This window comes from Bombina bombina, chromosome 3 (assembly GCF_027579735.1).
Source record: "Bombina bombina isolate aBomBom1 chromosome 3, aBomBom1.pri, whole genome shotgun sequence".
In the NCBI taxonomy this organism is placed as follows: Eukaryota; Metazoa; Chordata; class Amphibia; order Anura; family Bombinatoridae; genus Bombina; species Bombina bombina.
In genome coordinates this window covers 364,735,790-364,753,654 of record NC_069501.1, presented here as the reverse complement: position 1 = coordinate 364,753,654, position 17,865 = coordinate 364,735,790, and the positions used below count along the sequence as shown (strand labels likewise).

The 17,865-nt window shown below is 39.1% G+C and overlaps 1 protein-coding gene across 1 annotated transcript in view; it reads right to left on the bottom strand.

The window, feature by feature from the left end:
* LOC128653286 (amine oxidase [flavin-containing] A) overlaps positions 1-17,865 on the bottom strand; it is a 468,419-nt gene that overhangs the window by 142,809 nt on the left and 307,745 nt on the right. Inside the window, exons 9-10 of the mRNA XM_053706491.1 lie at positions 6,705-6,801; positions 4,427-4,480 (exon numbers count right to left, since the gene is read on the bottom strand). Of these exons, the coding sequence (XP_053562466.1) occupies positions 4,427-4,480; positions 6,705-6,801 (151 nt within the window). The remainder of the gene's footprint in view (positions 1-4,426; positions 4,481-6,704; positions 6,802-17,865) is intronic.

The window sequence follows — 17,865 nt, the reverse complement described above, 5'->3', positions numbered from 1 at the left end:
ATTTTTAGCTTTCTTTTCACTTGCCAGTGTTTAAAAATTTGAAAACATGTTTGAACTAACATAAATTAGGGGTGCAATAGTGCTACATTTAGTTTAACACTAGCACAGCACAGTATTCAATTAGTATTCAATAAATACTGTACCTGTAAAATAGTGACAAATACTGTAGTAAAATGTGCCAGACTATAGCATTGCGACACAGATTGCACTGTAATGCTGTAAACAGAGTGAACTAAGCATAACAAAATGGTGCCAGTCACTTTTCTCGTAATCTCACAAAGATTACAGCACTGTTTCAAAATCCTTGGAGGCTAAACTTCAGCTCCACAAAGCGCTGTATTAGCGAAGCGCTGTAAAGTGAAGCGCTGTAAAGTGAGGTATACCTGTATATATGTATGTGTATATATATATATATATATATATATATATATATATATATATATATATAGAAAGCAATTATGATCCACACTTCACACTAAAAGAAAATCCAAAGGCAAAAAAATGTAACATTTTTATTCTCAATGCATTAAAAAACTGTAGAGAAGCCATAAAATCAGTTGAAAAAAATCCAGTCTGGTGGAAGAGAGTGTCAAACATGTTTCGGGCCTTCCCATAGCCCTTGATCACTGGCATAGTATATATATATATATATATATATATATATATATATATATATATATAAATATATATATATATATATATATATATATATATATATATATATATATTGTATATAAGTATATATTGAAAAAAGATAATCTATGTGGAGAGCACTGGAATTTCAAGTATTTTGTTTCAAAACACATAAAAACGCAAATATCCTTGTTTTTTGAAAGAAAAGCAAATTCTTTTGTCCATTAAAATAACATCAAATTGATCAGAAATACAGTGTAGACATTGTTAATGTTGTAAATGATCACTGTAGCTGGAAATAGCTGATTTTAATGGAATATCTATATATGTGTACAGAGACCCATCATCAGCAACCATCTGTTTTGTGTTCCAATAGCACGCTGTGTTTGATAATCCAAGTTTATCATTTGAAAAATACTAATTGATCATTAAAAAAAAACATTTTGCAATTATGCTAGCACAGCTGAAAACTGTTGTGCTAATTAAAGAAGCAATAAAACTGGCCTTCATTAGACAAGTTGAGTATCTGGAGCATTAGCAATTGTGTGTTCGATTACAGGCTCAAGATGGCCAGAAACAAAGAACTTTCTTCTGAAACTTGTAAGTATATTCTTGTTCTGAAAAATAAAGGCTATTCCATGTGAGAATTTGCCAAGAAATTGAAGATCTCGTACATTTCTGTGTACTACTCTCTTCACAGAACAATGCTAACTGAACCAGAATAGAAAGAAGAGTGGGAGGCCTAGGTGAACAACTGAGCAAGAGAACAAATACATTAGAGTGTTTACTTTGAGAAACTGATGCCTCGCAGGTCCTCAACAGGTTTTTTTCATTAAATAGTACCTGCAAAACACCAGTCTCAATGACAACAGTGAAGAGGTGACTCTGGGATGCTGGCCTTCTAGTCAGAGTTGCAAAGAAAAAGCCATATCTCATACTGGCCAATAAAAAGAAAAGATTAGGATGGACAAAAGAACACAGACACTGGACAGAGAAAATTTGGAAAAGAGTGTTATGGATAAACAATATGAGATCTTATGATTTTTTATGCCTGATGAAACGGTCTGTGAACCGTGAAACGCATTGCATGATTGGGTGATTATTGGACACCCTGTTATCCACTCTCATCAGCAATCATTGTGCTGTTGTTTTTAAACTTTTATGCTTTTTTAAATAAATTTGGATATATCTTTTATCCTTTGAGTGGATTCATTTCTACCCACCATCTGCCATTTTTCACCTATGAGAGACCAGACCAGCACCTGAGGGAACACATTATCATACAAATATCAAGATACCTAGAGTTTGGGTGAGCTGCCACACCTCTACCAATCTGCAGCCTGCTTCTACAAGCACATTGGTGTGCTCTGGGAATATGTGAGTACCCTCCACATTAAGGAATCTGTTGTGGTTGTACCACTAATAGTCTGCACATGTGGTGCCCGTATTTCTTGTCTCCCTTATAGCACCACCATCTTACGCCAAGAGCGCCTTCAAGTGGGTGAGCTGTCACACCTTTCTAATTCTGCAGCCCGCCCCTACCAGCACATAAGTGTGCTCTCCAAATTTGTGAGTAGCCATTTGGCAATAGTTCTGTGACTCGTTAATTAATAGATGATACCACACATGAGGCGCCCCTCCATTCTGTTTTATCTCATATAGTACCACCTGGACCATCCAGTGAGGAGGAGGCAGCCGCTACAGCAATCGTTATCCTTTGAAGAACATATAAAGGACTGTTTAATTTTTCACAATTGCAAGTGTATTTTCACTACAGTATCTAAGAATTTACTGTTTTCTGCCTTTATTGTGTATATACTCATCTATGATAGCTTAACATTGCCCCATCATATATACTTTTGTTCTAGATTAATGATTATACTGCATCTTGAGCGCCCCCTTCAGTGATTAGGTTTTTACAGTATAGTTATGGATAAACAAATCTAAGTTTGAGGTGTTCAGATCACAAAGAAGAACATTTGTGAGACCCAGGGCTTGATGCCATCTGTCAAGCATGGTGGAGGCAATGTGATGGTCTGGGGGTTTTGGTGGTGGTAAGGAGGGAGATGAATAGAGGGTAAAAGGGATCTTGAAAAAGGAAGACTATAACACAATTTTGACAAGTCATGCCATACCCTGTGGATGATGCTTGATTGGAGACAATTTCCTACTACAACAGGACAATGACTTAAAACACAGCTGCAAACTATGCAATATCTATTTAGGGAAGAAGCCTGTACCACAAACAAGCCAGAGGTGTGTAGTCTCAGTAGATTAGCTGGTTATAACAAAGCGACTCCTACTTCAGCAGACAAAAGGAAATAGAACCTTTGGGATGCCATCGACTGGAGGATAAGAATTTGGAATTCTGAATATAGATTACCTGCCAGAAATTACATTAATGATACACTGTGCATCAACTTTTACATCCAGATTAAAAAGTCAAAATGATCAAATAATTGTGTTTATTTAACCTGTACTCTTCCAAAGTAATCTTAATCACACCTATTAGTGGTATATTTCATATTCACAACTGTAAAGATTGTAAGATGCAGTTACATTAAAAAAGTAATAATAAGTAATATATATTTCCAATGTTAAGAATGGACAGAAAAATAGACTAGATGGTGTAGTACACAAGAGCATGGCTCTGCTTAGGTAATATGGCCTAAATGAAAAGTTGAATGAGGTGCCACCAGGAAAAGCACAATAAATAATGAAAGCAGAGTTTAAGAATTATTCTTTAACACAAATATTTAACCACTTGAGTTAAGGAGAACAGCATGTGTTGTCTTCTTTTGTGAAAACATCTGCAGGGGACAACAACCTGTCATTCTCCTGAAGGTGCCCTTCTTTAGGTGAGAATCTGTGGGAATGAAGACTAATTCTGCATCACTTGTTCCAGCTCGAACATCCTCAAGTGCATGGTGATGTCAGGGGAAGCAAGATGCAGAGGTTTCCTTGTTAGCAAAGCTGTTGCTGTGATAACTTTGAAAACCCCTAGCTCTACCCTAACACCACTTCCAGGGACCAGGCACTCCTTGAAAGACAGGTATCATGCCCCTTAAAAATACGGGCAATCATTGTACAAACAGAAATAACCTGCAGCAGCACTTAAAAGTGATGTTTACCCAGAGGGGGAGAGAGGCTCTAAAGAAGCTCCTATTTTCCCTCCGAGACCCTATCCCTCTCTCTGTTTTAATTTGAGGGGTATTAGACCCCTCCTATGGAAGAGGGCATTCCCCTTTTTTAAAAATAGTGGTCAGTGTTTGAAAAAGGACATTTTAGAGCCACCTCTTTCCAATGCTGAGTCTCATACTATTAATAGTAGACAATTGCCATAAAGATAGCAAGTAAAATCTATCTTTCTAATGTATTTATTGTATACAGTGGAGAGATAATATGAGTATGCATAAAAGTAAATTAGACAGGGAACCATAAAAATAACAAGTTGATTGAGAGATGTCACCAAACGCAATATACATTTTACAGTATATTATAGAAAACGGTTCATATTATTAATGGGCTCCTTATCATGCCATTAACAAGTCATACACAATGTCTTTTTCAATAAAGCATCTGAACACTGCAGACTTTGACTCTGACCAGAGGTCAGAATTGTCGTCCTACTTTTATTTTTTAACAACACATTTTATCTTAAATTACAGTAAAAGCTGACACTTAAGCATGTTAATGATTATGCCTTAACTTCAGACTCTTTCTCCATATAATCCACCTTCCTGGGTATACGTTAGCCTGGATAAGGATATCCTGACATTAAAACACCTCTCACCTCTCTTCCTTGCTTAGATGTGTTAAAACAGATGTTTTTCGGGCCAAAATAAATCTAAAGGAAACAAAAAATACAAGGAAATGTGAAATACAAGGCAACTATGTATAAACAAAATTTAAAAAGCTAAAGTGGTTTGCTTCATTTAAAAAAAAATGCATACAGTTATGTAATTAGAGGAGGAACTCACTGAAGAAGAAACTTTTGCGCTTGGAAGGAGAGTCTGAATAGCCAATATATTTCAGGAATAGCAAGATTTTTTTTTTTTTAACCTTTTTACTGCTAAGCCTTTTATCACCCAGTACTATGCCAATTTTGAGCTATTTGCTACCTATATTTAAACCCTATTATAAGTCAAATTTCAGTGAGTGACCCACAAAAATTATATATATTTTCTTCCAGCAGGTCCAGCAGATTCACAATATACCATTATTACATTTATAATTCATGGCATATGAGATAGCTGTGGCAGATACTGTAAAAAAAATAATCTATATTTGTTTCTTAGATTTTAGTAAATAATACTGAAGTGTTACTGTGATCACCTTACTAAATTGTCATCATGGGTAGCCACACGTGAAATTGTGGCCATTGCGGGCTTTTGAGATAAGAGATGCCCCATTATTCAGTACAGAAAAAAAAATCACTTTTTTTTCTTGCAAGGTGTTTACTGTTACCACAGTGATCACCTGACTATACAGCCAAAATTTCTATCTGGTTTTGAGAGAGGGACTTGTCTGTTTGAAAATAATCTTTATTAGGGGTCTCAACACATACCAGATTTTTTTTATTGAATGAGCCATTCCAAAGCAAATCCCCATGTGTTTTTCTTCTTTATTTCTAAAAGATGTTTTGTGTGGTACTGCTCCAAGCATAGGATTACCTTTCAAATGAGGGGTCTTGGAGGTTTGTAGCTGCTACGGGAGCTGAGATCTAGGGGTTTGAAGAACCTCCCCTATTCAGCTCCCTTGAAGTAAGCTTCCTGGTTCTGCCCCTTTGTGACATCATCACGTCACTAGCAGTCCCAAGAAGCCTGGGAGTGCCATCCACTAGGCCACCAATGATTGGCCTGTAGATAGGCGGATCGCCGAAAAAAACATTTGATCGGCAATCCCTCTGCATGACGAGAAGGGCTCATCATGTGCCTACAGGTAAAGGGGAAAAAGGTCATATAATAGGAAGAGGAAGTTGACAGATGGGGGCTTACTTAGGGGGAAGTAAGATGTAGTGAGGTTTGTATTGGTGGAGACACTGTAAGAGCTGTGGAGGGAATTAGTCGGCCATTAGAAGGTATTGCTCTGGGGATAGGTGGTTAGGTTTATTTGTGCTGTAGAAATTTGGATCAGTGTGGTCATAGTTAAAGTGTGGTAAGGGACAGTGTAGAAGTTTAGGGTATTTTGCAATGGGACAGGTGTAGACTGGGGTAATAATGCTGGGGCAGTTTGGATGGATAGAAAGAAAAGAGCCTGGGTGCATATCATTTTTAAAAATAATAATATTTGCAATGTTTCCTTTAAAAAAAAAAATGCTTCTAGTAAAAGCTATTTCTGTTTTTCATTAGCATAGACACATATGCTGTGAGGGTTTGTGCACCAGTATACAAACACCCTGCCTGCAAAGAGAACTGGTGTGTATTGCATCTGTGAAAACTTTATTTGTGTCATACAAGCCACTGCTGACTCTGTTAAAAGGTCTTGTGTTTGAATAATGGAGCACAGGCACGGGTAAATATTGCAATATTCATTGAAATTCCTGGATTTGAATTCTCACTAATGGAAAATTTCAATATAAACTCTACATCTCCAATCTCTGTAGACAAGTGCAATTAAAGAGCAACTTCCTGGCTGGTGAAGTGATAATACACTAGTTATTTTACATTTTGTGTTCACTTAACTGTCCAGTATTTATACTAACATGTAAATGGGTGGACAATTATGATTGAACATTATAAACAAGATATCTGGGGATAAAAGAGTTTAAAAAAAAGCCATAGTGTGTCACATTAACCTGTAACTAGTGTACAGGAAGGTCTAAGTCTAACTCTACAAAGGGTAATACTTTAACTGGTCTAAGATAAATGTTCCTTAAAAAGTTTATAAATTTGAAAAAGCTAATTTTTGTCCAATGATTAAACTAGCAAACATCTGCTTTCCTCTTGGACAAATAGAAAACCTCCATGACCGAACATAAAGGAACATAAATATTTCATTTAATGATTTAATGTGTATGTATATACACACATATTGATGTTTTTCTATACTATTAAAAATAATTTCCTTACCCCATGATTGCAGGAACAGAGCCATCAGGTTTGGTGTCATCTAAAGTAACTTCAATTGGAGAGTTGTCGTCTACAATGAACATTGCTCCACAGTAATCTTTTGAAGAAGGAAATTTAAACATTTTTAAGTTTATGTTCAATATGTAACCCAACACAATATATATATATATATATATATACTGTATATATATATACAGGGAGTGCAGAATTATTAGGCAAATGAGTATTTTGACCACATCATCCTCTTTATGCATGTTGTCTTACTCCAAGCTGTATAGGCTCGAAAGCCTACTACCAATTAAGCATATTAGGTGATGTGCATCTCTGTAATGAGAAGGGGTGTGGTCTAATGACATCAACACCCTATATCAGGTGTGCATAATTATTAGGCAACTTCCTTTCCTTTGGCAAAATGGGTCAAAAGAAGGACTTGACAGGCTCAGAAAAGTCAAAAATAGTGAGATATCTTGCAGAGGGATGCAGCACTCTTAAAATTGCAAAGCTTCTGAAGCGTGATCATCGAACAATCAAGCGTTTCATTCAAAATAGTCAACAGGGTCGCAAGAAGCGTGTGGAAAAACCAAGGCGCAAAATAACTGCCCATGAACTGAGAAAAGTCAAGCGTGCAGCTGCCAAGATGCCACTTGCCACCAGTTTGGCCATATTTCAGAGCTGCAACATCACTGGAGTGCCCAAAAGCACAAGGTGTGCAATACTCAGAGACATGGCCAAGGTAAGAAAGGCTGAAAGACGACCACCACTGAACAAGACACACAAGCTGAAACGTCAAGACTGGGCCAAGAAATATCTCAAGACTGATTTTTCTAAGGTTTTATGGACTGATGAAATGAGAGTGAGTCTTGATGGGCCAGGTGGATGGGCCCGTGGCTGGATTGGTAAAGGCCAGAGAGCTCCAGTCCGACTCAGACGCCAGCAAGGTGGAGGTGGAGTACTGGTTTGGGCTGGTATCATCAAAGATGAGCTTGTGGGGCCTTTTCGGGTTGAGGATGGAGTCAAGCTCAACTCCCAGTCCTACTGCCAGTTTCTGGAAGACACCTTCTTCAAGCAGTGGTACAGGAAGAAGTCTGCATCCTTCAAGAAAAACATGATTGTCATGCAGGACAATGCTCCATCACACGTGTCCAAGTACTCCACAGCGTGGCTGGCAAGAAAGGGTATAAAAGAAGAAAATCTAATGACATGGCCTCCTTGTTCACCTGATCTGAACCCCATTGAGAACCTGTGGTCCATCATCAAATGTGAGATTTACAAGGAGGGAAAACAGTACACCTCTCTGAACAGTGTCTGGGAGGCTGTGGTTGCTGCTGCACGCAATGTTGATGGTGAACAGATCAAAACACTGACAGAATCCATGGATGGCAGGCTTTTGAGTGTCCTTGCAAAGAAAGGTGGCTATATTGGTCACTGATTTGTTTTTGAATGTCAGAAATGTATATTTGTGAATGTTGAGATGTTATATTGGTTTCACTGATAAAAATAAATAATTGAAATGGGTATATATTTGTTTTTTGTTAAGTTGCCTAATAATTATGCACAGTAATAGTCACCTGCACACACAGATATCCCCCTAAAATAGCTAAAACTAAAAACAAACTAAAAACTACTTCCAAAAATATTCAGCTTTGATATTAATGAGTTTTTTGGGTTCATTGAGAACATGGTTATATATATATAAGATCACCAAACAAAAGATGAGTTATAACCATGGAATTAACTTGCTACCAAAAGGACAGATTGCATATATAGCAGAAACTAAACATTAAAAAATAGTTTCATGATTAGATCCTTTTAAGCCAAACATTGGTCCCATTACTTACTCAAGCACAAATACACCCACGCACTTGGTCAGACCATGCTCTAGTGGAGGCACAGTTAGAGGGCATTATCAAACACGATAGAACTCATTCATGGGTGCTTAATCCCAGGTTGCTTGGCGACCCTGTGGTTCAGCAATAATTGCAAAAAGATATCACACAATTTATAGCAACCAACAAGGACACTACAGATAACCCTATGTATCTCTGGGGAGCCCTTAAAGCATATGTGAGAGGGAATCTTATAAGTGAATCAGCAAAACACAATAGAAACCATAAAGCGAGGCTAGAAAAATTAAAGGCAGAAATAAAGCAGCTGAAAGAGAATGAAATAAACAACACGCAGAAAACAAGAAATCAGCTACTAAAGCAAAAAAACAAAGAATTAGATGATATACTCACAAGTGAAGCTACAAGATTCATTAAACTACTAGACACACACTATATTATACACTCTAATAAGCCGGACAAAATGTTAGCTAATAAATTAAAGGAGATAACTAGGGCAACGTTGGTTCCCCAAATACAAACCACAGCAGGTATCACATCAAACGACCCCATTGAGATAGCCAACACTTTTGCAGACTACTATCATAACTTATATAATCTTCCCACACAGTCTGATGGTCTGAGTGCAGGAGAAGCACTAAATACATTTTTAGATGATAGTACTCTGCCCTCCATCACTAGTGCAGACGAGAAAACTCTAAACGCGCCTATAACCCCCATAGAAGTATTGACAGTCATTAAGGATATGAAGACTAACAAGGCACCAAGTCCTGATAGCTACACAGGCATATTTTACAAAACATTTAAGAGTGCCCTGACACCAGTGTTAGTATCCATATTTAATGCCATAATGAAGGGGAAAAAGATCCCAAGTGAAATGCTTCTCGCTAGAATATCGGTGATACCTAAGCCTGAGAAGAATAAACAGTACTGCAAGAATTACAGACCCATTTCATTAATTAACCATGACATTAAACTGTTCACGAAAATTCTAGCTAATAGATTGAATGAGCCCCTAACGAATCTAATCCACACTGACCAACTCGGATTTGTCAAAGCAAGAGAGGCCCCAGATAATGTCCGTAAAGCTATAGACTTAGTCAATTATGCTTCAATTAATAGAATGCCTTCTCTGCTCCTATCACTGGATGCAGAGAAGGCATTTGACAGAGTAGACGAATTATATGAGGGCTCTTTTGGAAAGGGTCAGAATTAGAGTGGAGTTTCAGGCAGCAATTTCCTCCTTATACTCAACCCCTGCAGCGTACATTAGACTGGCAGGATATCAATCTAGAACGATAGCAATTTGCAACGGAACTAGACAGGGGTGTCCTCTGTCGCCGCTGCTTTTCGCCCTTTGTATTGAACCTCTCGCAATCAAAATAAAAGACTGTTCAGATGTAACGGTCATAACGATAGGGAACAATCAATACAAAATGTCCTTATTCGCAGATGACGTGATATTGACTCTGACGAAGCACCTACTATCACTACCCCCCTTATACTCTATGTTACAGCGATTTAGTACCCTATTAGGCTATAAAATAAATGAGGATAAATGTGAGGCAATAGGTATTCATATACCAAATGCCACTAAAAAACTACTTAAGATCAACTTCTCCTTTAAATGGGCAAATAAGTACATTAAATACCTAGGAATTAATATTACAGCCAACGTCAATAGTCTTTATCAACACAATTATAAGCCACTAATGACTCAGATAAAACAACTTATGACTAAATGGTCCAGATACAAAATCTCATTATTAGGAAGAATTGTAGTAACTAAAATGATGACCCTACCGAGACTGCTTTATCTTTTTAGCTCATTACCCATCTCAGTCCCAATCACAGACCTTAATAATCTACAAAGGGATAAACAGGCCTTTATCTGGAACAATAAAAGAGCGAGGATCAATAAACAAATACTAACTAGACATAGATAAGGGGGTGGGCTAAGCCTGCCGCATCTGGTCTCATACTATAATGCGGCCAGAATGGCACAAACTGCATAGTGGCATAATAGATTGGGGGATATTCAATGGATAAAACGGACATTATGGGAATAGATGACAAACTACTATGGACGACCAAGACAAATAGACCACAGACAGGGAGAAATTGCATAGCTATTGCGCACACCTTGTACATATGGGATAGAACCACTAAACTTTTCCCAGTATTAAATAACAAATCGACAGTTGCACCACTGATAGATCTAAACTCCTCCTTAGACAAAAAATAGTGCAGGGTAAATGGATAAACAGAAGTCTTTATAGAATAGCCGACACAATTGTTAATAATAAGTTCCTTTCAATACATCAATATAATGAGCTTGATCCATCTGACCACAATACATGGTTCCACTACTTCCAATTGAGATCTAGAGTCACAGAGACTATGGGAAAAACACTTACGTGCAGATCCACACCATTTGAAATACTATGTCTGTCAAAACAGAGACCAAAAAGGTCAATAGCAAGACTATACCCCACATTTAATAAATCAGACCCCATTGTCAAAACAACGCACATGCTCAAGTGGGAAAAAACATTAGGTAAAGAATGGTCAGCGTTAGAATGGGTCGAGACACTAAGAAAAGGAACCACATTCACTATAAGCTCCTCATTGCATAAAATGGTACCTATATCCATCCCGATTAATCAAGATGGGAGGCGCTGACAATAATCTTTGTTTCAGAGGGTGTGGGGAAGAGGGGACATATTTGCATACATGGTGGCACTGTAACAAAATACAGCCATTCTGGAGAGATACAAATAATCTACTAGGTAAAAATTTTGACAGAGATATAGAATTACTTCCTGAGAATGCATTATTACACTTTTCAATGGAGGGATATACCTCTAGTCAGAATAAGTTAATTGCTATAATTTGCACAGCCACCAGAATGTGCCTTGCCAAATATTGGAATACAGTACCCCCAGGATTTTTCCTAATAGAGCGAAAAATAGACAATTTCTATCAGATGTCTAGTCTAGCAGCCGACTTACTAGCGACAAAGAACCAATTCCTCAATATGTGGGAACCATGGATTATGCTCACAGAAGCAAGAAATAGACATACATAGAGAGGAACAGGATACTTACTTATAACTAATAAATTCATTAAAGCAAAGTGTAATTAGCTCGGAAAAAACATTGAGCGAAAAGTCAGTTATATATACAAATGTTTATTTTTGTCTAATGTTTTGGATTTTCTCTTTTCTGTAGGATATAGTTTTAATTGTCAGTGACAAGATTGTGAAATACAAATGTCAGGCAATCAATAGATATCTTTGTATAAAAAAACAGTTGTATTGATGAAAAGATGTATAATTTTAGATGTATGTAATAACATATGATAATAAAAGCAATTTCAACAAAAAATATTTTCATGAAAAAAATGAGATGCTCTAATTGGTTAGAACATGAATTGTTAACACAAGTAATGCCCCAACTCTGTGTGTTTAACCCTTACAAAGAGTTTAAACACATATGGCAGATTACGAGTGGCACGCTAACAAGCGATATCAGGTTTATTGCGGCTGTTTGCACACGTCCAAAGTAGCACGCGTATTACAAGTTGAAAGTAAACAGGATCACTTGAGCGCCAATTGAATTTAACACGTGTCGTGACCTCAGATCTCTGGTTAACTTAAATAAAAAGTGTCACAAAACACATTAAAAAAAATACATTTAAAAGTACAGTTACATTCATAATAACACTATCTAATAAAAATTATTTTTTAAAAATTGCATAAAAAGGTAAAACTTTGAATATCGCAATTGCGTTAACGTATTCTCCAATAGAACACCCTAAATAGAATATATTCTGCTATGTGAAGAACTTTGGAATGTGAAATATTCATATTTCTATGACGGAATAGCGCACTTGCGAAAAGGCGATCAGGTTTGCGTGGGTGTTTGTTTCTTTTTCACTCTTCCACCTCCATTGACTTCTATAATGGAATTTGTTAACCCAATTGCGATATTCGAAGTTTAGCTTTTTGCCTGCGTCGGGTTAGTGCGTGAGAGAAAACATAAATTATACTTACCTGATAATTTTCTTTTCTTCAGATGGAAAGAGTCCACAGCTGCATTCATTATTTTTGGGAATTCAGAACCTGGCCACCAGGAGGAAGAAAAGACACCCCAGCCAAAGGCTTAAATACTCCTCCCACTCCCCTCATCCCCCAGTCATTCTGCCAAGGAACAGTAGAAGAAATATCAGGGTGAAAAGGTGCCAGAAGAATACAAATTACGGCCGCCCCACATAAAAGCACAGGCGGGGAGCAGTGGAGTCTTTCCATCTGAAGAAAAGAAAATTATCAGGTAAGTATAATTTATGTTTTTCTTCATAAATGGAAAGAGTCCACAGCTGCATTCATTACTTTTGGGAAAACAATACCCAAGCTATAGAGGACACTGAATGCAAAAACGGGAGGGTACAAAAGGCGGCCCATTCTGAGGGCACTAGGCCTGAAAACCCCTACCCAACAAAATCCCGCTTTCTCCGAAGCCGAGAACAATTTTGAAAAAGAGGAAAAGACCCAAGGACACTGACCCGCAGATAGTCCACAAGCCTTGCTAGAGACCGCAGGAACTAGACTCGACTGAGTCAACAGCCTCCAGGAGACACCATCGCCCAGCAGTCGGTCTCTAAACAACACGCCCCTTACTAAAGAGAGGGAACAAGTTACCGTAATCTTCCACAGAGAAGGAAAGACACAGAGAAAACATGAATGTACTTGTAAAGCACGGCTAATCCCCCTTAAAACACTCAAGGCGCTGCTCATCATATCAACCTCGAAAGGAGGAATGCTGAGTAGACCTAGCCGGGGATCGACTTGAAACCCTCGGTTTGCTACAGTGCAGAGTAGCCACAGTGCATTAGTATGCTGAGCTGAGCTAGCTGTCCAGCAAGCATAAGGAACCCCAAACCAACAGAGACCCACCAGTCTCATAGAAACAAGGGGAGGCCACGCCCATAAAAACAGAAACCACAGGATAAGGCCGGGAGTCTTAAACAGAGAGGATCTTCCCCTAACACAGTGCAACCGCACTCTAAAAAGCAACTGAAGACGAAGGTCCCCAAGTCGCAAAAAGGTAGCTCAAAATACCGAAATTTTCAGAAACTAAACCTCGTGCAGCAAGCTCAGATAGGTCTGACAAACAACACGTGAAGCAAAAACACTGCACGCTGCAGTCATCTAAAAATGACTCTGAAACTTAAATACTTGCAGGGCAAGCAGAAAGTAGCTGAATATAGGATCCTTTAGATTGCTAAGTATTCACTAACCAGCGGATAACGTCGCAGGCTATCTAAGAGCCGCCAGTCCTTCCCACAAATCCTGAACATGGAGAAAGGAGAAACCTCAAAAGGCTTACCATACCTCGAATACTCCGAGGACGAATTTAGCAGAGCAACACATCTCAGATCCTGCTCTAACACCGGACCAGCCCAAGCGACAGACATGTCTGATAGACAGGGGACACAGAAAGACCCCAACCACAAGCCCCCAGGGAATGGTTAACAGAGCTTGGGTGCCCACCCAATCTGCTCCTCCAAAATAAGGCACTCCCAAGGAGAACCCCATGGGACCTGGAACAGAGAAAAGTGCAATAGATCCGTAGGAAGACCTGTCACAGTTCCAGAGGACCACACCCAAGGGAGAAGAATGCAAAGCATCCCAAACCCAGGCAGAAAAACATCCCCTAAGCAAAAAGCTTGGAAAAAGAGACAACACCTTCTATCGCCCCGGATATGGAGACAACTAATTCATGAAGGAAGACAAAGCCTCACGGCCTTCACTTCCTAATGAAGTGGCCAAAGCTGCCAGAAAAGCGGAAAAAAGTCCAGAAAGTCTTGACCCAAAGGAAGAGAACCTCTAAAAGGAATAAGTCTTAAAAGGACACTTCCAAAGAGACCTTGAAAGTCAAAACTGTAAGAACGGCTGAATGAAGGACCTAAATCCTCCAAATCTCCAACCCACAACTGGAAGGAACACTCTAGTTCCAGGAAAAATCGGAAACAACTGAGCATGTCGCCACGGATCTCAACAGAGTCCCGGCCCACTAGATTGAAAGGCTCATGAAGACTGAACCCATGCCCGTAAGCAGCCACGGACCCTCAAGTCCTCTCAGGATGCTAGTTGAAGCTTGTAAAATAAAACAAGAAAACAACACAAATCAGAATGTGATCACTAGCGCCCTCACCGGACCAATCGGACATAAAAAGGCACGACGTGTCTGAACTAGGCCTCAAAGACCGAAAGATATGTACCCAGTCAGGACCAGCCTGAAACTAAGGGCCCCAGCCTTGTCAAGGCCACATAGAGTCTCCCCCGAGATGGAGGGATAAAGAACAGTCAGACAGACTTTTGTAAACAGTGCGACCACAAAATCGCCAGTATCAATTCCAGAGAAGAAAGTTCCCGAAGGAAACATCACACCACAACCTGAGCTTTAGACCAAATAAAAATCATCCTCACCGGATGAAGATAAAAAAGATAAGGCAACCCGTAGGCTATTGCCCAGGAAGAACGGACAGCCCTGGAGGACCAGCCCAAAAGGGGTCCGAGACTTCTAAGCTCAGAACTGGAATAGGATACACAAATAACAAATACTATAAGAAGATTACTTCATCCCCTTATGTCTATGCATGCAAGCCAGTCGAAGACTAAGACTGAGAATCCCCAGACCCATTAAAGGGACACTGAAACCAAATGTTTTCTTTCTTGATTCAGATAGAACATGACATTTTAAGCAACTTTCTAATTTACTTCTATTATCAAATTTTCTTTATTCTCTTGGTATCTTTATTTGAAAAGCATAAATGTAAGTTTAGATGCCGGTCCATTTTTGGTGAACAACCTGGGTTGTCCTTGCTGATTGGTGGATAAATTCATCCACCAATAAAAAAAGTGCTGTCCAGAGTTCTGAACAAAAAATAGCTTAGCGGTCTTTTTCAAATAAAGATAGCAAGAGAACAAAGAAAAAATAATAATAGGAGTAAATTAGAAAGTTGCTTAAAACTGCATGCTTCTCTCTCTTTTTTTTTTTTTTTTGTCGGGTTGTTTTGTTGGGGATGGGTGGTGTTTATAGATAGAGTTAAAATTCAGCTGAAGAACTTGATAAGCAATGAATTAGAAGAGCTAGGGCTTAATTCATGCTAATACTATTTTTTTATTATTATTCACTGTTAATTAAGATATATTGAATTCAGGTTATATTATAAGACAGTCAAGGTCGATTGTAGACCATTTCTTTGTTAAATGTTTAAATCGCGTCTTGCATGGCGTAAACAAAATGTTGAAAGTTATTATGCTGAATAAAAAAAAAAAAAAAAATGCATGCTCTATCTGAATCACGAAATAAAAAAATTTGGGTTCAGTGTCCCTTTAAGAGTGGGATCCAGCAGCGCCAAAAACGTGCCTTAGTAGAACACAAAGGTGCACCAGTCTATAACAAAAGGCGCAACATACCTCCGCCGGGACAAAAGAAAACACCGGCCCCGAAGGTTGACCCCCTGAAGCCTCAGGGACAGTCGCTCCCTCGAAGGGCTGAACTGGACCAGGCGGTCCTACGCCTGACGAGCCCTGGTAAACAAAACATGGACAATATCATAAGCACACTCCAGGGAGGTGCAGATGCGCCAGCGCCAAAGATATGGCCATGCGGAACCGTGTCGTAACCTCCGCTGGGAACAGGCCACACTCCAAAGAAGGATAAGTAGCGTTTGGGTTACCTGCATGCTTAGTAAGAGTTGGTGGTAGGGAACGCGTCTCATGGGAAATAGGATCCCCAGAGGCGGATGGCTCAGTGGGCACCTGATTCCCTGATCCCGAGGAACAGAGCACTCTAAAACGGCATTCGACACATAACTGATTGGCATGTATCACCTGGGCCAATTCATATTCTTCGCAAGAAGTAGAGTCTGAATCAGAGAATCCTCCATAACTGGGACACTGAATAAAAAATGGACCAATAAAAAAAAATCTAAACGGCACCTTACACCCCCAATGGCTGGAGCACTCACCACCTCCAAAGAACAAGACACCAGCGGACCAGTATATCTTTGTCGCTACACAGTCAGCAATGCGGAAATGGAGTCACAAGGTAAACTGTGCAGTCCATGCAAAATCGCGCCGGACCATAAAGGCTGCATCACTAGACATAGGCCGTTATTTTCCAAAATAGCCATAAGCCGAAGCAACACTACACAGTAGCAGACAGAATCACAAAACAAACATGATTATAAACCCCCCTGTTCAATAACCCCCCTTAGGAGGTATTAACCCTTGATTCCTAGATACAAAAGAAGCCTAACTGAGACCCTATGTTAAAGGGACACTGAACCCACATTTTTTCTTTCGTGATTCAGATAGAGCATACAATTTTAAGCAACTTTCTAATTTACTCCTATTATCAAATTTTCTTCATTCTCTTGGTATGTTTATTTGAAAAGCAAGAATTTAAGTTAAGATGCCGGCCCATTTTTGGTGAACAACCGTGGTTGTCCTTGCTGATTGGACAGCACCAATAAACAAGTGCTGTCCATGGTACTGAACGAAAAATCTGCTGGCTCCTTAGTTTAAATTCTTTGTCAAATAAAGATTGCAAGAGAACGAACACAAATTGATAATAGGAGTGAATTAGAAAGTTGCTTAAAATTGCTGCTCTATCTGAATCATGGAAGAACATTTTTGGGTTTAGTGTCCCTTTAAAGTTATCCCCGAAAGTTTGTAGCCCCTCTCGGATAAACAGTTGTAATTACAATAAATCCATGATGAAAGTAAAATGAAACAATCTTACCGGAATCTATGCCGTGGAACAGGAACACGGCCCTGCAAGTGTGACAGAAAGTAGCGTCGCTTCTGCCATGGACTTGAGAGAAAAAAGCAGGCAGCAAAACTCATTAACGCTGATTGCTTGTGGAGCTGTTAATATGAGTTAGGATGGTTTTCGCAGAAAGACTCTCCTTGCATCTCCGGACTCTAACTTTCACCCATGCTCTTACTGAGAGGCTGACAGGACTACTTAAAACCCCAGTCCCATCCCGAAGAGTACTACCCTCCATAAGAGACTATGGAAAACTTCTGACACTTCTCTGCCAACCTCCTGGGACGAAAGGCAAAGAATGACTGGGGGATGAGGAAAGTGGGAGGAGTATTTAAGTCTTTTGGCTGGGGTGTCTTTGTTTCCTCCTGGTGGCCAGGTTCTGAATTCCTAAAAAAGTAATGAATACAGCTGAATACAACTTTTTACTTTCAACTTGTAATAAGAGCGCTACCCGAAGTGCGCAAAAAGCTCCACTCG